Source organism: Trematomus bernacchii, unplaced genomic scaffold, assembly GCF_902827165.1.
Source record: "Trematomus bernacchii unplaced genomic scaffold, fTreBer1.1, whole genome shotgun sequence".
NCBI classification, from domain to species: Eukaryota; Metazoa; Chordata; class Actinopteri; order Perciformes; family Nototheniidae; genus Trematomus; species Trematomus bernacchii.
Window position 1 is genome coordinate 2,829,927 of NW_022987840.1, and position 26,478 is coordinate 2,856,404.

The 26,478-nt window shown below is 39.4% G+C and overlaps 1 protein-coding gene and 1 long non-coding RNA gene across 2 annotated transcripts in view; both read right to left on the bottom strand.

Moving 5' to 3' along the window:
* LOC117500508 overlaps positions 1-26,478 on the bottom strand; it is a 182,873-nt gene that overhangs the window by 18,111 nt on the left and 138,284 nt on the right. Inside the window, exons 29-33 of the mRNA XM_034153379.1 lie at positions 2,160-2,448; positions 1,889-1,929; positions 1,292-1,571; positions 988-1,031; positions 320-605 (exon numbers count right to left, since the gene is read on the bottom strand). Coding sequence (XP_034009270.1) covers positions 320-605; positions 988-1,031; positions 1,292-1,571; positions 1,889-1,929; positions 2,160-2,448 — 940 coding nt within the window. The remainder of the gene's footprint in view (positions 1-319; positions 606-987; positions 1,032-1,291; positions 1,572-1,888; positions 1,930-2,159; positions 2,449-26,478) is intronic.
* Positions 10,647-12,563, bottom strand: LOC117500521. The gene is made up of 3 exons (XR_004557796.1): positions 12,544-12,563; positions 11,664-11,711; positions 10,647-10,732 (listed from the first exon to the last, which is right to left on the bottom strand). It is a non-coding gene; the product is annotated as an uncharacterized LOC117500521 (long non-coding RNA).

The window sequence follows — 26,478 nt, forward strand, 5'->3', positions numbered from 1 at the left end:
GTGCAAGTATGAGACTGTTGATGCAGAAGTGTTTTAGAGGTTAGGTTGTTTTGATAAAGCTGAACTGTTATTAAACACGCCCCCATTTACTTCCATTAATGAAGACGATCTCCATTTCTTTATTTGTTACTCACAGCGGAGGCATGCAAGAATTAAAGAGAACTCAGGGTGAGTAATTGTAATACAGAACAACTGGTCATTTTGTAGGTGAACTATTCCTTAAAATAAAATAAACTCAAATACAAAAGCATTGCAACAATTACAAAACTCATATGAACTCTTCTGTGTGATGTAGCAGTTTTAGTTTTCTTTCTCTTACCTTTGAGTCTTAAGATAGTCTCTGATAATCTCTCCACTAGATCAGTTCTGTTCAGGTCCATTAAAACCTCCCTGGTCACCTCCACAGACTGCGGACCACAGGTCTCCACCATCTGATCCACTAGCTGGAGTGCACTTGCTGTCCAATAGGGATATCCATGAAAGGAGTAGGATATGCTCTTCTGGAAGTACGTGAACTGCAGCAAACACTTAAATCGGTAGCGCTCATGGTCGCTCATATCCTTCAGAGTTTTCAAAAGGATCTCTTTCTCTGCTGCAATTGGTGCCTGAACAAATAAACAGATGTTTAAGAAAAGGTGTGATTTCTCTATGGAAATAAATATTACTTTGTTTTCATTTCGTCAGTCAGTGTTTCAGACAAGAGGATTTTATAAAATGTTTACAAGATCTCTCAAGTTAAAGACACACTAACATCTTTTATATTAAATATGTTTATCTTTGTTCTTGACTAATGCACATTTGTATATGAGTGTTCAGACTTCAGTCTGCTAATCTGATCAGAACATCAGTGGAAGAAAAATCATTTTCACAGAAGAGACCAACCTTAAAAATGGTTGGGTTTGCATCATAATGTTTATGTTCAAGATGGATATGGTTAACAACTTGCATCTATTGAATGAAAGCTGTGATGTGTAAAGTCAGACTCACTCCCTCGGACTGTGCAGGTCGATGTTCATCCACAGAGTACATCTCTGAAGAGAGAAAATAAAGTGAATGTCTAACACACAAGATCCCAGAAACTAAACTAAACTACTTCAACGTAAAACATTCTGTTTCTTGTTGAGAGTCTGGTCTGTTGGTATTTTAATATTTTAATATTTGTCTAATGTTTGCATACATTCCTGTTCCATGTTTTTTTTATACTTCACATTGTTAATGACTACAGATTATTTTTTATACTGAAATATAAAATGTATGTGATGTGAAGGTATTTGGTTTTCTTTTTGATTACCTTTGAGTTCTAAGTTTGTAAACCTCTGCCTCAGATCAGTCCTGTTAATGTCCTTCAAAACCTCCATGGTTAACTCTACACACTGTTGGCCGAAGATCTCCATCATCTGTTCCACTGTTTGATCTCTGCCTGCTGAGGGACTCCAAATCCATGAAAAATATCTCTGCTTCTTCTTGGAGACAATTAAATCCAGGGTCTGCTTGAATTTCTCTAGATCCTCGTTTCTCAAATCATTCAGAGTTTCCAAAAGCAGATGTTTAACAGCTGCCATTGTTGCTACCTGAAATAATCAATACATTCATTAGACATCATTCATCAGTGTATATTCCTCTTGGATGATTACAAATGTGTCTATTTGCTATAAACTGGTTAGTTGTTGTTGGGTTTGACAGACAGACAGACAGACAGACAGACAGACAGACAGACAGACAGACAGACAGACAGACAGACAGAGATACAGACAGACAGACAGACAGACAGACAGACAGACAGACAGACAGATCATCATAGATAAGTCAATCATGCGTTTGGGTCATATCATTATCTGTTGAAGGAAAGGTGTGTTGTAGAAAGTCAGACAGATGTGACATTACTTACTTTCTGGATCACTGCAGGTTGCTGTGCCTCTGAGTGCTTCTCTGAAGAGAAAAGAGGTGGAGATAAACCAACTCAATTCATTTTACCCTCTCACAAAATATTAATCATTGTTCTGATAAGTCATGAAACATATTTTGTTCACTAGGATATAAATACATTATAAATATACGTTTCATCTATATTTATAACTTAAAAAGAAGAATACAGAGCTTATTAATTTAGGATAAACAGGTTTGATGATTTAAAGATGTTTGTGTTTTATTAGTCTTACTTTTGGGTCCTGAGCTGCTTTGTGACAGCCTCTGCACCAGATCAGTCCTGTTCATCCTCTCAAAAGCCTCAGTGGTCATCTCCAGCAGTCTGTGCTCGCTGTGATCTTGCACCAAATAAAACACCATGTCCTGCCTGTCTCTCATCATGTGCCACCTTGGTGAGATGTCTGGGTAGCCTTTGTCAGAGAGAATTTGACTCAGGACCCTCTTAAAACTCTCTAAATCCTGGTGACTCAAATCTTTCAGTGTTTCCAGAAGCAGCTCTATGACAGACGCCATCGTTTCCACCTGTTAAAATCAAAGGAGATGTTAATGGGGCAAAAGAGCAATTTCTCAGCTGGAATGATTACAGATTATACAGATTATTTTTCACGGCCGATTCAACATGTTGAATTGGCCATGCGTCGGCCATGAAAGGCCAAATAAGGCGTGTCACGGCCGACGGTGCGGGACACACCAAATTGAGTTTGGGCGACAGGGCACGCTTCGTCGTCCGACTAACGAGTGGAGCCTCGCAGCGGCGAAATCGTGCTGCGCTACACTAATTGCGCCGCATAGGCGCTTAGGTGCGCCGCATTTTCGGCTCAGTTGAGGCACCCTCCGCAAGATGAGGCCCCCTCCGCAAGGTGAGGCCCCACGCAGTCTGCATGATCGGCCTGTAGGGAGGGACGGCCCTGAAAGCTGGTAAAGATGCAGCTAGTTTTAATGACTTTGTATACTGCAGGGTAGCTTGTGAATTTACTCCAGGTGGAACTGAAGTCTGATTTAAAACTTGATTATATTTCACATCATTAATCCAGATCTGTAAAGTAACTAAAGGTATTCAATACATGTAATGGAGTAAAAGTACACCATTTACCTCTGAACTGTAGTGGAGTAGTAGAAGTACAAAGTAGCATCAAAGTCAAGTAAAGTACAAATATCTCAATTTGTACTTAAGTACAGTACTTGAATAAGTGTACTTAGTAACTTCCCACATCTGAAATCAGATATATGACTTCAAGTCATGTGATAATTTCTTAGTATTTGATCCTTCAACTTGGCCTCAGGAAATGCAAGGACTTCACAGTTTTGGCCACAAATTTTGGAGAAAGCAAATCGGAGGCTTAAAAAGAGACAGGGAGGGGCATCTTCATCATCTTCATCATCTAGCATGCAAGAAGTGTAAATAGAGGACAGTGAAGGAGACACTGAGGAGGACCACGCTTCGTGTGGGGTGAGTACCAAACGCTGTCTCCTAGTACTCATCTGAGTAACTCACTAAAAAAGTGATGTGCACCCCTGAATATAATACATCAACCGTGCTTTCCCCAGTATGGGATTAGTTGTGTGTCATAAAGATAAAGCAACACTTTCTCAGAATCAAGCAAAACTAAGAGTTTAAGAGAAAAAATAACTGAGTCAAGCGAAATCAATTTAATTTAAAAATAAATACTATAAGTTGCAAACAAATCATTTGTGTAATCATTTAAACTATAAGTCTTTTTTCTTTGTTTTAACATATCTTTTTGTTTGCAGTTCTTGTTGCTTCTTTCTTTCTGATCAGACTTTTGCTCTCGCTGCAGCTCTCTCGTTTGCGCTCCCTCATTTTTTGTTTTCGATTCTGACACAAACATCCAAGGTGGGCGGGACTTTCAGGGGTGCGTCCCCATTGGCGCCTCAGTTTTTGAGTGACAGCCCAGTCCTCCAGCGATTGTACAGTGCAGCTGAGAGCTGCAGCGAGAGCAAAAGTCTGATCATTGAGGAAGAAGAAACAAGAACTGCAAACAAAAAGATATGTTAAAACAAAGAACAAAGACTTATAGTTTACATCAGGCATCCTCAAAGTCCGGACTCCGGACCGGACCACCACTGTCTCCGGACTCTGAGTAAATTATACTTTTCATATGCATTATCTGCAGTGGCGGCCGGTGGTCTTTTTTTTTGGTGGGGCTCTTGACGTACCGTAAGTGACCTGTCCGGGGGGTCCGGGGGGTTTCCCCCCGAAATTTTTTTTCGAGAAATGACCCCTTAAATGATGACTTCTGGTGATGTTAGAGGGGGGGGGGGAAAGGAGAAATCGAGGCTTAAAAATATGAGAAGACTGATCAATACTTCCATAATCTTCAGTGTGGAAAATATTATTTATCAACCTGAACATCTACTACTTTACCAGGAATTTGTGTTCTCAGAACTGGTCTGTTTTTTTCTTTCTTAAAACTGTTCATGTTTTATGAACCAACACCTTCACCAAGTAGCTTTACAGTGAACTGCATGTGAGATATAAAATTAATAGCATCTTTTCAGTAGCATTAATTATAAATATTTAAGTGGTTCAATACAAGTCACTACAGCATTTCAAACTGAACTGTGAATAAATGCAATTTAAAAAAAATAACCACAGCACAAAATGTCATAAATTGTGTTTTTTCTTTGTTTCTCTGAGGATTATTTACAAACAGGCTTATTTACATATAGCAATAACTCAGAAATGAAAAAGCTACATCGTCTAACACGAACAACCAGTTAGCATAATGATAATATATGTGTTATGTACAATGTAACTGGCAAGGCTAGAGCAAGAAAGAACATAAAGTTTGCAAAAGGTTTAAATAACTTCAAGTATCTGTCTTCAGATTACGTGGAGGTTTTAGTCCGATGGGAAGCAGATTTTAAGCGACACCGAAGATAAACCAAAAATGTGGTGGAGCTGCAAACCGTGTAGTGTTGCTGGGACAGAACAGAGCTATAACCGTTGGAAAATACATCACAGACAATGCAACAAACGTGGAGACAGAACAATCACTTCTGTGATAAATGCCCACTTATTAATAAACTTCTAACAACCATGGGAAACCTCCTCTCTACATATAAAGTGATATCCAAGCATGGGAAACAAAAGACAGCATTTACCTGTTTGCATCCAGCTAGCCAAGCCTTTCTTGTGTACCAGCTACTAAGCCTCGTGTATAAATGTTGTCTTTTTCACGAGATTGCTGCGATATATTCAAATCGGGTTGGTCCGGTGCAAGGTCTTTAAGCAACAATTTATCTGCCAAACTTCTCCTTTCGAAAGGATTGGAGATTAGCTCTTGAACAGAATTAGCCGGGGACCGAGGTCCGGAGACTCCACCTGCACACGAAGCCATCCTCATCAACTACTGCGTCAACCGGATACGAGTCACTGTCCAAACTACTCACAGACTGCACTGGGCGCTGACATTGGCGCCCGGTGACCGTCATCTTTGACGACGCTGATTGGCTGAAATTATATTTTCGCGGCATAGTTTACATGTTACAGATAGCAACAGTCAGCTGCTGGTGGCTGCTGCTGCACTGGTTGTAGGCTCCTCTCTTAGCGCCCAGACGAGAGAAGGTGCATGGGCAAGTCCAGGCAGGAAACATGTGACTTATCAGTAACTTTAGACATCGTAACACAATTTTAAACGAGATTTTATTGTAGATTATACATTTTACTGATACCAATTATATAATATTTACCTTGTTCATTAAAAATAAAAATAAAAACATATATATTTTTTTAAACATATTTTTTTTTTTTTATTTTAATTTTAATTATTATTTATTTTTATTTTTTTCAATATGGGAAGAGGTGGGGCGGCCGCCACTGATTATCTGTATTATCTGCGAGACATCGCCACAACGCAACGAGTCAAAATTCTCCGCGATGTCAACTGCAAACAGCGCTCTGCATGTCCGATTGATCCACAGTCTGGAGCGATGTGTCTCTGTGCGACACACACACACACACACACACACACACACACACACACACACACACACACACACACACACACACACACACACACACACACACACACACACACACACACACACACACACACACACACACACACACACACACACACACACACACACACACACCCCGATCAACGCTTTGGTCCAATCACATTCAGCCTCCCGTCAGCGTTTTTTTCCCCCACCAACAGTCTGCGAATCAGAGGCACAGGAGGGCGGGTCTTCGCGGAATGAAAATACGTGTGTCGTCTCTTTCTACCTGTCTGAGTCAGCGCGGGAGTTTAAAAAATAAATAAAGTCAGAGCGAGAGTTGACAGCGCATCTAGTTGCATGTAGTAGTTTCAGCTGTAGCCTAGTGTAGCTAGTAGAAGAAAAATGGCATGTTCGAAGATGACCAATAAAAGAAAAGTCGACAGTGAAAACCGGCAATTCAAAGCTGAATGGACTGAAAAATATGCGTTCATCCTCCCTCCAGCGAGCACCAAACCAATGTGCCTAATATGCCAAGAAACGGTAGCTCTTGTGAAGAGTGGCAATTTGAAACGGCACTATGACACGAAACACAGTTCTTTTGAAGCGACCTTTCCTCAAAATTCAGCGGTAAGAACCACAAAAATAAATGGGATGAAATCCTCATATGAAGCTGCAAGCAGGATCCTTGTTACATCTATGTCACAACGAGAAAAGGCAACTGAGTCCTCACTCAGAGTGGCATGGGTGTTGGCTAAACACAAGAAGCCATTCTCAGATGCAGAAATAATTAAAGAATGCATGACTGAAGTGATGGAGACCATGTTTGAAGGCAAACAAAAAGAGGAAATAACAGCTAAAATCAAGCAAATCACCCTCTCAGATTCCACAGCAACCAGAAGAACGGAAATACTGGCTGGTGATTTGATTAATCAGCTTTGTGATGGAATCAAAAATGCACAGTGCATTTCCTTAGCTGTGGATGAGTCCACTGACACCACTGACAATGCTCAGTTGCTGGTGTTTGTGCGATTTTATGATGAGGCAAAGGGGGAGTTTGTTGAAGATGTGTTGGGCCTTACAGACCTCAGTGGACACACAAGGGGGGAAGATATTTATAAAGCCATAATGGGAATGCTGAATGAAAGAGGGATAGATCTAAAGAAAGTGGTGTCAATTGCTACTGATGGAGCTCCAGCCATGATGGGGAGAGAGAGAGGACTGGTTCAGCGCCTGAAAGATCACCACCCTGACCTGATCTCATACCACTGCATAATCCACCAGTCTGTCCTTTGTGCACATCTTGGAGAAGTGTACTCTGAAATCATGGCAACAGTGATGAGACTCATAAACCTTTTGAGAGCATCATCTTCACTGCAGCATCGCTTGCTGCGCACATTCCTGACAGAGGTCAATGCAACTTTTGATGATTTGCTCCTGCACAACAACATCAGATGGCTGAGCAAAGGCAAGGTCCTGGAGCGTTTTTGGGCCATTAGGAAAGAGCTGCAAGTGTTTCTGTCAGAGCAAAAGAGTGCAAAAGCAAAACAGTTCATGGAATTCATGCAAAATGAAGAGAAGATGGAAGCTGTTGCATTTTTGGCTGATATAACATCTCATCTCAATGACCTAAATCTCAAGCTGCAGGGCAAGAACAACACAGTGTGTGAGCTGATGTCAGCAGTGCGTGCTTTCCAGAGGAAACTGGAGGTTTTCAAAAGTGACCTACAGGTAAGCCTTTTTAATATTTTCTACCACACACATTCCCTGGATTCCAATGAACACCTTTTTGATACTTTATCATACCCTTTTAAGCAGTGCTCCTTATATATTTGTCTTATTTATTTATTTTTTCCTACAGGAGGGACTGCTCCACTTCCCCAAACTTTTGGAACAGACCAAAGGAGAAAATCGTCCTCAGAATCATGTTGAATTCCTGGAGAAGCTGATTTAAAACTTCAAGACTCGCTTTGATGACTTCAGATTAGGAAAACAAGTCCTACTGTACATTGAAAACCCATTTCTGGTCAGAAATGTCAGAGAGTTCTTTGCAGAAGCACAACAAATCTTCCCATGGGCCAGTGCTGCTTCTCTGCAAAGTGAGTTGATTGACCTCCAGGAAAACCTTGCACTGAAAGAGGCTGACTGTGACACTCCCACCTTCTGGACAAAGATGGTCACTGCAGCTAATTTCCCTCTCCTGCATAAGATGGCACTTCACATTCTCACAATGTTTGGCTCAACCTACAGGTGTGAGTCTGCATTCTCAACAATGAACATGGTGAAGAACAAGTACCGCAGCCGACTCACCAATGAACACTTGCATCAGTGTGTCCGCCTGGCCATCACTCCTTTTGTGCCAAAGTTCAAAGTCTTGGCAACAGACCAAAGGTGCCACTTCACTTTTTTGTTTTTGCAACCTCGTGTTAAAAATCGTGTTGCAATCGTTTACAAGTTTGACTGACCGTATTAAACGGACCTTTGTCGTATTGAACATTTTCTTTGTGGACCTTTAAGATTTGTATTTGAGTACCCCTGGTTTACATGATTACACAAATGATTTGTTTGCAACTTATAGTTTTATTTTTTAAATTAAATGTATTGTGCTTGACTCGATTTGTTTCTTCTTTTAAACTCTTAGTTTTGCTTGATTCTGAGAAAGTGTTGCTTTATCTTTATGACACAAAACTAATCCCATATTCCTGAACCTCATCATGACACTAGAGAGGACGGCAGGATTGTAATTTCCCGTGTTCAGTGAATGCAATTATTATGTAAGAATTTATTTCCAAGGCACACCTTCATATGATCATTATAGTTATAAAAAAAACAAGAGAATAAATGAAAAACAGTTATGAAATACTATATGACAGTAAAACAAGAATACAGTTTAAAAGGCTAGTGATTTGTAAAATATCCATAGAGAAAAAGAAAATCTGTTTACAGTTCTGTTTCATATGGGTGTTGAGAGATGTATCCATAGATCTCTTAATTTTGCTTTATTGCATTTAACTTCAATATTTGAAAACAAATCTTCTAAAGCTAAACAATTTATTATATGGTTTAAAATTAACATTTGAATAATAATATATAATATAAAATGTATCTCAGGCACAATGAAATGAAATAAAAATTATATATAAAAAAATAAAATATGCAGCACCCCCCTTCCCGCGCCCCAAAGCTTAATAAAAAGCCCAAACATAATATTAATAAAACAAATGACAAAGATAATAGAGCAGATAGGACATATTGGAAATAAAATGGCAGCATTAATAAAAAATTTAAAAAAGCTGTTAAACAGATAATTTCTTACCAGTATTTTAAAGAATGTCACTGACTCTGCCAGACTCAGTCGTCACACAGACATTACATAGCTGCACTTTTCCTTATATAACATCTGTGTGCAGTGGTGAGGCTGGAGGGACGGGTTCGACTGGAGTGTAATACAGCATCACTTCAGAGGGGAACAACACACTTTAAAATGAATCCTTAAAAAAGCATTTCATGACCTACATCCCACACATGAATTTACAACTCAAATGAGAAAATCAAACATAATACAAACACATTACATTTCCAAATGTGTAGTATTGAACTCCAACAGGCATTATCTATCAGACAGCTCCCTCTAGAGCCACATAAGGCTTTGTATAACTTTTTTTACTCATGCGGCAGCTACTTTACAAGACTCCTAAACAGACTGGATATCTAAACATTGCTGCAGTTCCCCTTTAAATGTATAAACTGTACTTTCATCACCAAGTAAAGTCCTCCCTTCATCTAAATATACAAGAAGGTAAGGCTAAACAATTAGTTCATACAAATTGAGGTTGGTTAATAAAGCAACGTTTGTGGATAACGTCAAAAGAATACTACCTTCTTCCAGTATCCCTCTGAACAATCAGTTTAATAAATAATAATAATAATATGTAAACATTTTGAAAAATCTAGGAGAGCGACGTTCCTAAATCTGTTAATTTCATTACATCATTATGTCTGATCAACTTTTAAAACACTCTATTCACTCGACATGTGTAATATTTATAAGAGTTTATTGAAAATGTATTTCGAAATAGAAAACATTGGCCTCCAAAAGTAAACATATTTTCACGAGGGAAAAAACAACAATAGAATCGTTTAGCACATAAAACAATAATCAAAATTAAAATCTGCATGCAAAACCTAAGGATAATCATTCATGATCAAGCATCCTTTAATGTATAAAAATAGGTTAAAAGCAGACTCAATCCATCTGGGATTTGCTGGATTAAAACATTACATGTCAGGTGAGAACGCTAAATCATTTCTTACATCTTTACATTACATGAATGACTTACATGGTTTGCTGAATCTGGTTTTAACCTTACAGGAAAACGTATACATTTTATAAAATATGACTGGTCCAAGTGTAAAAAAAGGCAAGAGCTATGATCAAACATGAAGGTGCAAAAGCTATATTTGATAGAACCCCCTACAGAGACATTTACATTACCATTTCCCCATTGGAATCGTTTTAGACGTTTTCTTTCTTGAGGCACAATGTACGTTTAGTCTAAAAAATGATTTCTCCACAACATTCACTTTTTTCCCTTTAGCTCATCAATGAGATATTTCTCCTCTTTCTCAAGGATTCTGTAGAAGACGTCTTTCCCACGAGGCCCTGCTGATTTCAGGGGACCACTGAATAGTTTCCTCATCTTCTGCGGAGAGGTTGGGATTTTCCTAATTTGATCATAAATCGGTTTTGTGACTTTTTTCCCAAGGAGCTGATCCAAAATGTTTCCAACGCAGTTCACTCTGTCGATCAGCTCGGTTCTATGTTTATCCACAAAGTGCTCACCTGAGGAAGGAGGGAATAATGAGTAAAGTGTTGATGATGCCATGAAGCCAACTTGATACATTTCTAAACTAATATTTTATTTTCTATAACAGTGACTTCTCTATTTTAAATACAGTGGAGGAAATAAGTATTTGATCCCTTGCAGATGTTGTAAGTGTGCCCACTAACAAAAAAATGAACAGTCTATAATTTTAATGGTAGGTTTATTTTAAAAGTGTGAGTAAGAATATCAAAAAGAAAATCCAGAAATTGACATTATATAAAAGATCAAAATTGATTTGCATTTAACTGAGGGAAATGAGTATTTGATCCCCTTGCAACAAACAAGAATTCTGGCTCCCACAGACCGGTTACAGAAGTCCTCTTCCTTTAAAAAAGTACTCCTAATATCAACTTGTTACCTGTATAAAAGACACCTGTCCACAGAATCAATCAATCAGATTCCAACCTCTCCACATGGGCAAGACTAAAGAGCTTTCTGAGGACCTCAGGGACAAGATTGTAGACCTGCTCAAGGCTGGGATTGGCTACAAGACACTCCGAAAGTAGCTTGGTGAGAAGGAGACCACTGTTGGTGTGATTATACGGAAATGGAAGAAACACTAAATGACCATCAATCACCCTCGGTCTGGGGCTCCACACAAGATCTCGCCCCGTGGGGTATTGATGATCATGAGAAAGGTGGGGTATCAGCCAAGAACTAAAGGGGAGGAACTTGTTAATGATCTCAAGGCAGCTGGGACCACAGTCACCAAGAAAACTATTGGTAACACACTACACCATAATGCATAACATCCTGCAGCGCCTGCAAGGTCCCCTGCTCAAGAAGGCACATGAAAGGCCCCTCTGAAGTTTGCCAATGGACATCTGAATGATTCAGAGAAGTGGCTGATCCACGGGGATCACAAACCAAAATCAAGTGTGCACCCACCGTCTACCATGGTGTATTGAGCTGTCCCTCCAGCTGAGGGTCCAGCAGCTGAAACAAATTGAGGGAAAATTACAATTGCTTAATGATGGACAGCTTTGGACAGCAAAAGCCTCTTTTTTTTTTAAAGCACATGCAGAAAGAAGGACATAAAAGGAGTAACCATCTCTCATTGAGTTACACTGTATAACAAAGATGTACACTGAAAATACTCTATAGGAAACAAGTGGGGCTCTACCTTCACCAAACGCAGAACTCTAGCAGTGGTTATGGATAAACTGAGGCAGAATCTAGATGCCTGTAACGACGAGGCAGAGACACTGTGACTGGGAATAAGCAAACTGATGTCTTGATTGATAATATCATTTAGGTTAGGATGGGATCTTTTTGTTTACAGATATCCAGGCTCTAAACTCTATTAAAAAAGACTAATATTGGATTACATTAACAAAATGGATTTAAGTAGGCCTACGTAGTTTATCAATATCAATAAATCCCTTTAGCTACTGTAGCATATGGGCCTACATGATGCTTTTGTGTTAGAATGGCAGGAATAGCCATTAAGAGTTTTGTTTAAAGAGCATTTTATGTATAATGCAGGCGGCTTTTTAGGGATTTGTTTATGTATAGGTGCATAAATGTGTCAGGGCCTCAAACACCTACAGTATATAAAGACACCTTCCTTTACATGGAGACATGTTTGTTTTCTTCAATTTATTCACAATGGCTTTGATTTCATTAAAAACTTTAATGTGACAAGGAAAACAGTTGAATGTTCCACAAATTCACTTTTTTTGAGCTGTATGTACACATTATAACCCTCATCATCAAAGCGAAAATGACCAAATTCTGGACGATTATTAAACATGGATTAGTTAAATACCTGGTTTGGTTAAGTCATCAGTCCCTGAGAGTTTAGGAATATGCTCAGGTGCAACTTCCAGATCCAACATCAGGCTAATTGCCCAACACCTGACATCAATTGAAGTGATTTTTATTACTTAAAATAATAAATAAAACCATGGTATTACCTTTGAGATGAATCTTTTTCTTACCGTCTCCTCTCTCTTCCAGTTGCAGTTAGCTAAGCGTCCAGCAGAGGTCAGCCATGTCCCACATCAACACCACGGAGCTGCAGTCGCTCCTGCTCTCATTCCTGCAGCACTGCCTCAACAGCACAGGCATGCTGTCTCCACAGCTGCCTCAGAACTACAGTACCCAGCAGGCTGTGCACCAAGGGGGTGGAGCCGGAGCCAGGGCCAACTCTCAGGCCGTTTCTCAATCGTGAGGATATTGGCTTCCAAGCCAATATTTCAAGGATGCTACGTCATCGAGTGCCGCCGAAGGACTGTTCCAATCTCCAGCATACTTGGAATTCCACCGAGGCCGCGTCCTTGGTTTGGGGGAAATTTCGAGGCTGCACATGGGTAGACTTCGCGTCCTTAAAATCCCCACAATGCTTTGCGCATGGACCAATTTCCCCAAATCTGTGGCGGAAGATGTAAGGCGGGGCCTCTCATATGACGCACACCTGCACACTTGCTAGCCTGTTCCACTCTTCGTTTTCCGAATAGCAGGAAGTATTCTTGCCTTGCTTCTGAAGCAAGATGCTCGGCTCGGCTGTGCTACCAAGCCAGCATCCTCGCGATTGAGAAACGGCCACAGTCTCAGGGCATGCTATATATCCTGCTGGTGGTTGGCATGTTCAGCTTCTTCACATTCGGCATCATGCTCAGCTACATTCGCTCCAAGAAGCTTGAGAGCTCTCAAGATCCGTACCACCAGTACATCGCCCACGACTGGACCAAGGTGGTGTCTCGGTCCAGGGCCGTCGCCCAGGCGCTGCACAGGGAAGCAGCAGGAAACGGAGCCAGAGGCAAGGAACCCATCGTCATATGCAACCCTGCAACACTCGAGCAGCTGCCAGACTAGAATGAGACATTTAGCTATTTAAACACTTCCCACAGTTAAACATCTAATACACTGTAACACTAGATTTTTGATCACCTTAAAGGAGACCTATCATGCAAAATGCACTTTTGTACGTCTTTTATACATGAATATGTGTCCCCGGTGTTCCAGGGAACTCACCAAGTGTCAGAAAACACAACCCTCTCTATTTTCCTCCATACCCAAATCTCTAAAAAAGGGGCTGCAACGGATCTGATAAAAACTGATCCAGATTTGAACACTGTCCTGACGTCAGGACGGTGGCGCTACGGCAATTGGGCCAACTCCACCAATCAGGAGGAGACAGCCACGGCCATTGCCGTTCGAACGCGCTGGAGACGCTGTAGTACATATGCCAGGCCTGTACTTTAAACCTAAGACAAATTCATGTTTACCTCAGTGCGGCTCGTAGTTGTTACATACTGGACCTTCTTCTTCTTCTGCTACCTCACATTGCCCTCTATCGTCCATCTGGTAACCTGGCAACAGGAGGGCACTACGGGAAACGGGAGGGATCAAAAGACTCAAATCCAGTACACTCGGCAATAGTAAAGAAATTATTTAGAAAAAAATAGAGTGACTGTGACTCTAACAATAATTATGGAAGTAATACATAATAATTCTCCTAGATCTTTAGCTTTTTACCCCATTATTCTTGCTTCATACAGTATTGATTTTCAACCTAGTTTGAGTCAAAAGCTAAGAACCACAAATAACAATCAGAATATAAAACATTTTTAAAAATAATCTTTTATTTGACCATCCACAAAAAGTCAGCCATCATTGTTACAAACTGGTACATTCAAAGGATTCAGAACATCCATATGGTAAAAGGACACATTTGTATAGCAACTTTAAAGAAGGCAGTTTGAAGTGTTTTATTAAGAGCATTATTAAAGAAAAACATTGACTGCAAAAAACAGAAACAATGACATAAAAAATACATACATTGCATTTTAGGTATAAATCTATAATATAATAATAAAATATACATTAAAGGTGGGGTAGGTAAGTTTGAGAAATCGGCTCGAGATACACTTTTTGTTATATTCCATGGAATGCTCTTAACATCCCGATAGCAATGAATATCTTAAGTGCTTTAACAAAACAATCCATACAAAAATGTAATCTGTGGAAGCCGTAGTACTGTAAAAAGCACGACCAATCATTTTAGCCGGCCCGGCTAAAATAACTGGATGGCCTACCTGCCTGTCAGCCTTCCATCTGTGCACAAACTTATCTCGTGCCCTCATTGGTCATGTGCGCGTTTGTGTGTGTTGGAGGAGGGGCTCTGTAAGGAAGTGGCAGATTTTTTCCGGTTGTGTATTTTCAAATTCTAGCGCACTCGAGCCGGTTTCTCAAACTTACCTACCCCACCTTTAAAGTATAAACTCTATGAAATATCCTTGCTTAACTTTGAGAATGTGAGGGAAATAGGAATACATTTCTTTACCTCTATAACTCCAGAAGCATCATCATGAAATGTCCATTTATATTCATGCTTGAAAAGTATTTACAATAATTTTCCACTTCTGTTTTAAAAACTTTGCACAATTCAGTATGACTGACATCCTAAAGATATGTTACATTACTGAAGAAAAACATTTACGTTTTGTTGCTGAATAAATCTGCAATTCTGCAAGAGTTGAATCATGATAAAATACATTTGTGTGTATCAAAATATTTTAGTTCAAGGTGATGATCATTTTCATCCAGCATTCACTGAATGAAAGCTTGTTTAGAACCAGCAAGATGTCTCCTTGCTCACTCTCTGGATCCGTGTTCATCCACTGAGTTTCTTTGAGAAAGGAAAAGCCATTGTTAGTGCATTTTATGGCTCACCAACCTTAAATGTTAACACAGCGAGAGATCAATAAAACACAAACACAGATATGGTTGAGATTAATTATTATTCAGTTGCGCAACAACAAACAATAATGGGGAAACATTTACCTTGCTTCACAGCAACCAATCGCAGAAATGCCCCCCGAGTACAAGAAACAGACAGCAGATATAGGTTTTCTAAATGACGCACCCACATTTTCCTAATCATGTTTAATGCACGAACATACACTTGAACATACAGCTAACACGCCAACATCCTTATTGTTTCTTAGCTAATGCATGCTGTAATGTTCCAGATGTTGAAAGGTCAACATCTCATGACATCTTTAGGAGAAATTCATATCTTGTCAGGATATGAATTTCCCAATTAACAAAACATATCCTACGTTTGCACATGAACGCACACACTTTTCTTTACATTAACTAACACACGAACCTCAATGTTTTCCCTCTAACTCTATTATAATCTAAACATCCTCTTTGTCAGCTCACTTTAAGTGAATAATTAGCAAAGAGACGATTAGCCTCTTCGCTCTGGAAACTGTAATTCAATAACTTACCTAGTTACTATGACTAGGTCCAAGATTGATATAACACCATCAGTGACAACAGATCATACTCAGTTGACTTTAAGGAAACATAAAAAGCTTCATTGCTTCAAATTACACTATAAAATCTGGTAGTCAAAACAAATAAATAATCTGATGTTCAAGAGTAAAGTCTACACTCATGCTACCAAATCTATAAGGCAGTGTGTGCAAAGCTTTGAGTGATTTGTTCACATCCGCATGCTTACATGATCATTTTTAACAAGTTGATTGTTTAACACGTTCACCATTTTAGCTTAGCATGATACCATGTGCCAAAATACAGAATGATGATTATCTTACGTTATAATGGCTCTCGGCACCTACCTTCCTCCGCAGTATTCTCAAACTGATTATCCTTCAGCTGCAACACATTAAATGGAAATTCAAATTGGGGTAAAATCAGCCAAAATGCTTTCTTTGTTAATAATAAACCAAAACATGTAGGCACAAAGCTAAAGCCTTTTTCAGACACTTTAACATTGCTGGTTTAAGCTATAGTTCCCAACACCATGATGGGAAATAATTCCCAATATACCGATTTGACAAAAAGGCAGAGGCATTTGTTTTTCGTGTTTTCGTACATCTCTTTTCAAACTGAAATCTGCTTTTCGTTACTAACCCACCCTTTAGTTTAATTGTGTCATACTTGAGTGTCATTATTTTGTGTTTCAACATTTTACCGACTGTGAGGACCATACGGAGCATTAGTTGTGCCTTTAAAAGCTGCATGTACATAATACAATCATGAACTGTACTCAAATTGAGAATTCTAAAAGCTACATAACTGACTTTCAAAATATATTTTGGATGTAGAGCTACCCTGCACAAAGTTTTTGATTTAGAATTTAAGCATATTATATCTGTTATAAATGGTACAACAAAGACGTGATTAAACTTTTGACTGCGTTTTGCTCTGCATCAGCCAATCGGCTTGCTACTCCCTCACTAAGAGTGCTACCCAGATACACCTCAACAAACACACGCCTGTTTGCTATCCTGGCTCCAAAATAGTATAACAAACTCCCCTGATATCAGGATGGCAGTAAATCTGCACATCCTCTGTCATAGACTGAAAACTGATGCACCTTGGCTAATAAATCAAATAAAAAAAATATCACATTTCTGTATGAAGCACCTAAAAAGTGTTGGCTTATTTTAAGCAGACGCAGTTTAAATTGTTTTCCTACTTAAAGCAAATGTCCTTGCAGGATTCTTACTTTTTTAATTTCTATCTTCATGGTTGAATTACATTCAAGCGTAAGTCGCTTGAATGTAATATAAAAATTCCACTATTTCTCAGTTTCTTCACAACTTACCTTTGGATCCTGAGCCGATGTCTGACAACTGCTGCACCAGGTCATTCCTGTTTATTTTCTGGAAAATCTTCTTGGTCACCTCCAAGTACTCTTGGCTGTAGGTCTGCGACATCAGATCCACCAGGTCTAATATGTCCCTGTTCTCCAGTTGGCTGCATGACATGCGTGGGAGGCCTGCGAGGACGTCACTGTCCCGCAGGTACCACTTAAATTCTTTGAACTCTTCCTGCCTCAAATATTTCAGCATTTTCAAAAGCCTCTCTTTTGTTGTTGTGATTGATGCCACCTGAGGATTTCAAAGTGAACAAAGGGAGTTATTATTGGAGTATAATGTCATAGCTGAAAAGCTCACCTGAATGCAACATCAGTTGTGGGAGGACCATCAAATGAAAGCTGTTTAACTTTACTCACCCCCTGCATCTCATCAGAAGAGTGTTCCACTGAAAAGAAAGGAATTCAAAAATATTGTATGAATGATTGATTGAACACCTTACTTCCAACACTTTGTATCAGACTATTTTAAATTTAAATAAATAAATTACAATGGCTTTATCACAGAATGATCAACAATGTTGTCAGCATGTCAGCTTTCACTAATTTTGTGAGTAATTTAATAAAACCCCAAAATGTAGCTTGTTGGGTTTATGTTCTCTTTCCTGTCCTGTATTTCTAAAAACTCCAACAGAGTGACACATCTTCTCTCTAGCGGATTGCGTCAATGTCAGGAGCCAGTACAGATTTATTGCTCTCCTTTTTGACACAGAAGACAAATTACTTTCATTATTCATTATATTGATTAAACCGGGCTAATTTTAAGTAGAATTGCTCTACCTGTGTGTGTGCAGTTCAGCTGGCAGAGGTGTTCACAGACATCTTCAACAGGTCCCTGCTGCAGTCTGTAGTCCCTGCATGTTTCAAACACTGCACCATTGTTCCTGTCCCCACTACCGCCCAGTAGCACTCACCTCCATCATCATGAAGTGCTTTGCGCTGTTAGTCAAAACATTCATCACCTCCTCCCTCCCTGACTCTCTGGACCCCCTGCAGTTTGCCTACAGAGCAAACAGGTCCACAGACGCCATAGCCCTCACCATCCACACTGCCCTCTCCCATTTGGACCAGAGGAACACATATGTGAGAATGCTGTTCACTGACTACAGTTCAGCTTTCAACACCATCGTGCCCTCCAAGCTTGTCATCAAGCTCAGAGACCTCAGGCTCAACAGCGCCCTCTGTGATTGGATCCTGAACTTCCTGACGGGCAGACCCCAGGCAGTGCAGGTGGGAAACATCACATCCTCCACCCTGATCCTCAACATTGGAGCCCCTCAAGGCTGCATGCTCAGCCCTCTCCTCTACTCCCTGTTCACACACGACTGCGTGGCCACACACAGCTCCAACACCATTGTGAAGTTTACTGACGACACGACCGTCATCAGCCTGATCACCGACGGCATACAGAGAGGTCAGAACCCTGATATCTTGGTGCCAGGATAACAACCTCCATCTAAACGTCGGCAAAACCAAGGAGCTAATTGTGGATTACAGGAAGCAGCAGAGAGAGGGACACGCCCCCATCGCCATAAACGGGACTACTGTGGAAAGAGTCAGCTGCTTCAGGTTCCTCAATGTCCACATCACTGAGGACCTGACATGGACTATCACACAAACACCATCACCAAAACAGCTCGACAGTGGCTCTTCTTCCTCCGCAGGCTGAGGAGGTTCAACATGGACTCCAGGATACTCTGCAACTTCTACAGGTGCACCATAGAGAGCATCCTGACCTTCTACAGGTGCACGATAGAGAGCATCCTGACTGGCTGCATCACGGCCTGGTATGGCAGCACTGTTCTCTCTACAGTGGGTGGTGAAAAATACTCCCAGCGGCTCAGGACGAAAGCCCACAGGATTATCAAAGACCCCCATCACCCCAGCAACAAACTGTTCTGTCTGCTCCCGAATGCCAGGCGGTACTGCAACATCAGGACAAAAAACACCAGACTCGGAGACAGTTTCATCCCAGAGTCCATAAGACTATTCAACACCTAAGCTTGAAGAATTTTTATTTTTGTTGTTGTTTTTATGTCTAGTAATTGCACTGTTGAGGAACCTGCGATCTAAGTTTTTCATCCTCAACAACACCATAGTTGTGTTTATGTTATGACAATAAACCTTTGAATCTTGAATCAAAGGTTGCTTTAAAAACAGCTTTTCTGTAGCACTTCAGTCAGACAACAGAAAATAACTTACTATCCAATGGACCAGTAATGGAGGGTTGTCCACCTGTCTCTTTCACTGCAGAAATAGGAATATGCAGTGTTGCATTAATAAAAAGAAAAGAACACGTGTATGTTAAGATTCTTATAGATGTAATAGAAATATCATTTCAATAACTGTAAAAACAAACATTCTTGAAAAACCTTAATATGCAGCATCTTACCATCTGAATCACCAGAGCTTCGTAACTCAACTGAAATACAGAACATACAAAATAAGGATTTTTCATATTTCTTTTTCATGTATTGTATTCTCATCAACACGTTAAAATAAAGTTCATTTTTAATATGTTTGGACATACAATGGGATTGGGCTCTCTTTAATTTAATATAATCCTTTTGCATAACACGTTAGTTAATAAAAGACAGATTTAATTATTTATTATTTCATATGGTGTACAGTAAGTAATAATTCCTACTGACCTTTTCGAATCACACAGCTCCATACTGGTTCACACTGTGGTTTGCGTTTCCCTTTGTTAAGTTGAGAGAGAGTAAGTTGGAAGTTACTGTCTGGATTCTCAAAGCCAACGTCAAAGAATATTGAGCGTTGCTTTTCTTGGCTATCATTGGTGAGGGTTATTTTCTATGTGAGAAGAAAAAAAAAGAAATAACAGAGAGAGTCACATTAGTCACATGGCCAACAGAAAAAATGGTGCTGGTTATTTCAAATGGAGAAGTCCTTATTGTTGAACTTAAGTTTGATGGTATATACATGCTGGTTTTTTACTAAGTCCACAATTTGATATGCCACTGGTAAATTTAAAGCATACATTTTCTCACATTCGCTCCTCTGGATTAACACATTTTGGCTACTGAACCATAGCTAATTCTTCTGTCTGTATGGCATATCTTATTATGCCTTTATTAAACAAGGAACATGCATAACAATACATTAATTATAAAAAGGGAAGAGATGATGTATGGTAGAATTGAGCTATAAACTAATTTCCATCTGCAGTCCCTGGGTAGGTAAATACATAATCAACAAAAGTGCAGATCTGTAAAATACAAATACCAGCATATTTTAGGCTCAGCTTGAAACATATTCCAATGCGTGGTGGTTGTAAATTAAAAAGCTGATGGTGCAAAGATAATCCACCTCAGTGGGATGTTTAAGTCTAGAGGAGATCTTGAGGTTCTGACTATTTGTGAGTTCCCTTGATATTGATATATTAAACAGTAGCCATTTTGACGTCTCACTGCAAGGTTGACACAGGTATTATTTACAAAATGAATAACTGTCCCATTTTAATTAGTGTCACATCCATTCTAGTCTAGTCAGCATTAACAATAGCAGGAACCTGGCCCAATTTACTGGCAATTCAAACTGTACCTCTGGGCAAATCTTGTCAGTTTCTATGTCTGCTTTGAGGTTGAAATCTTTGTGCAACGTCAGGCACTCGTTTGGGCGTGGCTTTTCGATGAATTTGTATTCTTTTTTCTCCGTGTCGATGGTCTGGAAAAAAAATTCAAAAGCACAACCCTGCTTCAAGTTTACAGTAAGAAACATCTGTGTTTAAAATGTATTCATGAAACAACAGAGTATTAGGGTCAATATCTAGAAAAATATATATTTATTTTAGATGTTATTTCAGAACGGCCACTGAGGAAAAGGTCATGATAAGAAAGTCATACCTTCGAGAAAAAATGTCTTTAACGTTTTGAGAGTAACTAAATAAGTGAGATCAAACCAAGCTGCAGCGTCAGACCACAGAATAGGCCTGAGGCACGTCTGTGATTGTATTTAACATTTATAGCAACATGTCAAACAGTTAAATTGTCTTAAATGCTTTACTGTTGGGTTCATACAGTTTTTCACCAATGATTTTCAATGACTTTTCCATGACTTCTCCATGACCTTTACCTAATTTTCCATGACCAAAAAAATTACTCTTTTCTCAGCGGTACCACTGAAAATGGTTTATTTTAACATGCAACAGGAAAATAAGGTCTGAAACATGTTGTGCCTATCTAAAACAAATCAAATAGTAGGCTTACTAGCTTCTACACGCAAAAGCAACTAAAATCTCTCACCAGCAAAATAGCTCGACAGTTAAAAGCCATTTTACGTTTCATTACTATACGATACAGTATTTATTATCACTATAGTATTACTATTTTGGCGATTAGATAAAATATATTCGATGCAACTTTAGTTACATTTCCATGACTTTTCCAAAACTTTGGGAAAAATATTGTTTTCCATAACTTTTCCAGGGCCTGGAATTAGCATTTTGAATTTCCATGACTTTTCCAGGTTTTTAATGACCGTAAGAACCCTGTTGAAGCAACTCTCCATGGAGCAGAACTTTCCTTCGAGATGATATAAAAAACTAAATGATATCTCGCTATTATCAGGGAACACGTTATAACACAATGATAAGTATAATAAGAATTCACTGTGTGCGGTGCTGTGTTCATGTTTGACGATTGGAAGTTAATTGTATTAAAATCCTCCATTTCCATAACATACAATAGGACCCTTTTCAGATAATATTTCCTTCAAATGTTTTCCCTCACTTATGTTACTCTCATAACAGGACTACTTTAAGAATTAAAGATGTTATTTTCACAATTTAGCCCAAATACTCCATTGTAGGTTTTAATTTCATTTTGAATGTGTGACAGTAAGATATTCAGTAACCTCTTTAAGAGCAGGATCGAGCGGGGTCAGGTAAACATGAAGAACGGTGCAGGATGCGTAGGCTTTTGAATAAATCAACACATTACAGTGTATTTTTACTGGAATGCCCTTTTTGATCAGCACGGCTCTTCGAGAGAAAACTGGTTCAGACAGCTTGACATGGGACGATGTGACTTCAGACACTTTTTCCACAACATCTCCACAGTCATCTATGTGCAGGACTGCAAACTTTTGCAATATTTCAGGGATGTCATCTGCATAGTATGAAGCATAAACAATTAATGTGAATAAAACAATTGCATTGATTATTTTGATATTTTCCTCCATGATCACTTACCTATGCAGATCCAGTGTGGCAGGTACACTTCAAATAACTTCCCAGAAATCACTGTGATGTCTATTAGGGGACCTGCAGGCATGTATTTCATCATCTCCATCCTCTTCATGGGTTCCTCCGAAGAGCAAAACTGGTACTTAAAGCTGACCTTTTCCTGACAGACCCAGCGCAAGCCAGAGACACTGCATTCAAAGTTTCCCGCTTCAGACTTTAGGCTAAAATATGATGAAAAAAATACAGTTTGTATTTAGTACAAAATGTAGCATTAATACTATTGGGGAAATATTTGTAGCAGATCTTAGTGTTCTCTCTGTGAAGAAATCCCAAGAGCGAAGCTTCAGTGTTTACTATATTTCCAGTTTGATAATATGCAGTATTTAGGAAACTATTTGTACCTGTAAGTTGATGCCTCATCTTCATCTGTACTGTTCACCTCAGGTTCAAGTTTAGTCCAGCCACTGGAGTCCTTCTGCAGAGGCAATACATTTTACAAATAAGTGAAGACGTGACTTTTGGAAAAATTACATAAATGATCAACAAATAAGTGAATACATAAATAAAATGTAAGGAATTACCATCATTTTTTCACTACCCTCAAGCTCCAAGCTTCTTGAAGGCCCTTGTGAAGAAACAAGATTTTGTTTAAAATGATGTTACTTTGAAAAATGCAATAATATGGTAACTTTCTCTGTCCTTTAGCACTATGTGCTACATAGCACTGATGTAGCATTAGAGCAATTTGTTATGCAGGAAATACTGGTGAGTGATGTCTACTCTGTAGTTTAATGCTTTTTTGGGAGCTTAAAATAATACAATAAAAATACACAATTCATGTCATTATACATGTAAAGTAAAAGGTGTTGATGTTTGTGCAATGCTAAATAGTTTTCTATCCTTTCCTGTGATTTGGTGTTATTGAAATTTGACACTGTAAGAGGATATGTGATTAGACAGTATACAGTAATAATAATAATAATAATTCATTTGATTTCTAAGCGCTTTTTCAGGTGCTCAAAGACACCTTACAGTGGTGATAAAAAGGAAATAAAATAAAATGAGGATGCTTCTATAAAACATTCAAAACAAACACACAGATTCAAATGGCTGCCTGACTTTGCACATCAATTTGAATTTCGAAAAGACAAGTACAATAATACAGATCACACTCTGAGCACTATCTTTGTGATATTGGAATAATACTGGGCTTTTCACACCTTTGGATTCTAAAGTGATGTTTGAGAACATTTGCTCCGGACCATAATCGTCTTCTTTCATCTTCTCTAAAATCTCCATTGTCAGCTCCATAGACTGTTGGCCGTAGATCTCCACCATCAGATCCACAATCTCCACTCTCCCTGCCATCTCTAATCTCTGACTTGAGATTCTTTGGAGGCCACGCTTGAATTTCTCAAGCTTTCCATCACTTAAATCTTCCAGTGTTTCCAGAAGCTTCTTCTCCAGTGATGCCACGGTTACTTCCTAATGGATTCAATGTCATCAGAGGGAATTAAATATAATATCTCCACTAACTGAAAACATTTTCCACCTCTTTACTGTCAACATTTGCAAACTGTAAAACCTAAATGAGTAAAGTGTGTCTGATGTGATATGACTCACTTCCTTTGGAGTTTTGGACGGATGTTTATCTAAGGAGAAAACCAAGGAAAAGCCTCATCATCACTGATTCAAATTCAGATTATAAATGACTTCTTAAAAGGAAGGTTTTTTGTTTTTTTTCCTTACTCCACTTAAAGGTGGGGTAGGTAATTTTGGAGAAACCAGCACGAGTGAGCTAGAATTTGAAAATACACAGCCGGAAAAAATCTGCCACTTCCTTACAGAGCCCCTCCTCCAACACACACGAATGCGCACATGACCAATGAGGGCACGAGATAAGTTTGTGCACAGATGGAAAGCTGACAGGCAGGTAGGCCATCCAGTTATTTTAGCCGGGCCGGCTAAAATGACTGGTCGTGCTTTTTACAGTACCACGGCTTCCACAGATGACATTTTTTAATGGATTTTTTGTCAAAGCACTTAAGATATTCATTGCTATCGGGATGTTAAGAGCATTCCATGGAATATAACAAAAAGTGTATCTCGAGCCGGTTTCTCAAACTTACCTACCCCACCTTTAACCTGTTAAGCCCTGAGCCTGTTTTTCAGGTCTCAACCTTAAAAATGACATTCCCAGAACAAATGACCATATCTTCCCTTCTAAAAGGGTTCAATTAATAATCTTTTTTTTCAAAGTAATGATAAACCTGTGAGTTGGATGTAGAAAAGTCAGAATCAATATAGATGTTTTTTATTTTAAAGAAAATTCAGATTTGACATAGTAAAAAACTGTAAATTATAGTGTCCGTCCAAAAATTATTTTTTACTTATAGTGAAAACTACCCTTGGATGATGGGTTAGTAGACTAAAAGCTTTAGGAATCCAAAGTACAACATATAATAAGTACCCTGTATCAAGATTGATGAAAAACAAGTGACATTTGACCTTTTTAGAGCGATTTAGCAAAAATAAACCACTTCTGGGGTCATTTGGGTGGATTTTCCATATCTCTGGCCCCCTTTGCTCGATTTTGATGGTTGACACCTCTTTCTGACCGTCAGAGCCAATAGAATCGAAGGGGGAGTCCCCCACACACACTCATTGTGAAACGAAAAGGTGAGGGCTTTGCGCATGGAATTTTGCATTAGAGTGAAGCTACATTCTAGCTCTGACATCTAGAAACGGAATAGCATGGATTATCCGTCTTATTGATCATGGATTATCAGAAATCATTTCAAAGGGACACAGACACATTGGATTAACCTATGGATTAACTTCAGCAGCGTTTTTATCGTTTTAATGCCATTGAAGACCACTTTGGAGAGACTACAGAGCCAAGGTAACCTTGTTAGCATTTTTAGCTACCTAGCGTCACCTGTTTTGATGTCTGTTTTTGTTTATAACGTCGCAAATCCGTATAATTCAGTGATAATGAGGGTACCCATCGATTCTGTGTCACCTCACAATGTGAATCGATGTCATGGATGTGGTGAAAAGATAAATAATAAGGTTTTGCGAGTGATTTTCGGTGCAGTAATCTGTTAGTATTTTTCGCTCGTTGCTAATTCAGAGGCTGAGTGTTAGCATTGTGGGTTTTATTTTGAAAACTAAATAAAAATGATCAGTTAGATGAGTTTCTTCCCATTACATGGATATAAAACATTCATAGTTTATTAAATGAACATGCCCTCAGACACTGTTTCCTGCAAGATGTTGCGGCAGTGCCCCGGTACCGGGGTCTCTCGGGCTTAACAGGTTAAGTTACGAAGAATCAAAAGTCTTTATTAATTGTTCAACAACAGGATAACGACATAAGCTAGATAACTGCATCTATATTGTCATGGCCTCCACCTCTGCCTAGTTTTACTCTCCCCCCCTCCCCTCCCCTCTGTGTGTGTGTGTGTGTGTGTGTGTGTGTGTGTGTGTGTGTGTGTGTGTGTGTGTGTGTGTGTGTGTGTGTGTGTGTGTGTGTGTGGGTGTGTGTGTGTGTGTGTGTGTGATCACAGGAGTGGAGACAGGTGTGTGGGAGCCAGGCTACCAGGTGTCCACAATCCAATCACCTCTGCTCTCCTGTGCCTGCAGCTTCAAGCCAGCCTGACTCCTACCTCCTGTCTCCAGACCACCTCCAACATTGGACCCTGTCCCCGCTCCTCCTGGCTCTTCTCCCTGCCCTCTCCAACCTGGTCAGACCTCCGTTCCCCTCTCCCTTGGACCCCCCTAAACTTCATTATTGTGCTTGAAACTCCTGCCTCTGCTCTGCTCCTGGGTTCCCTGCTAGCCTTAACATATATACAACC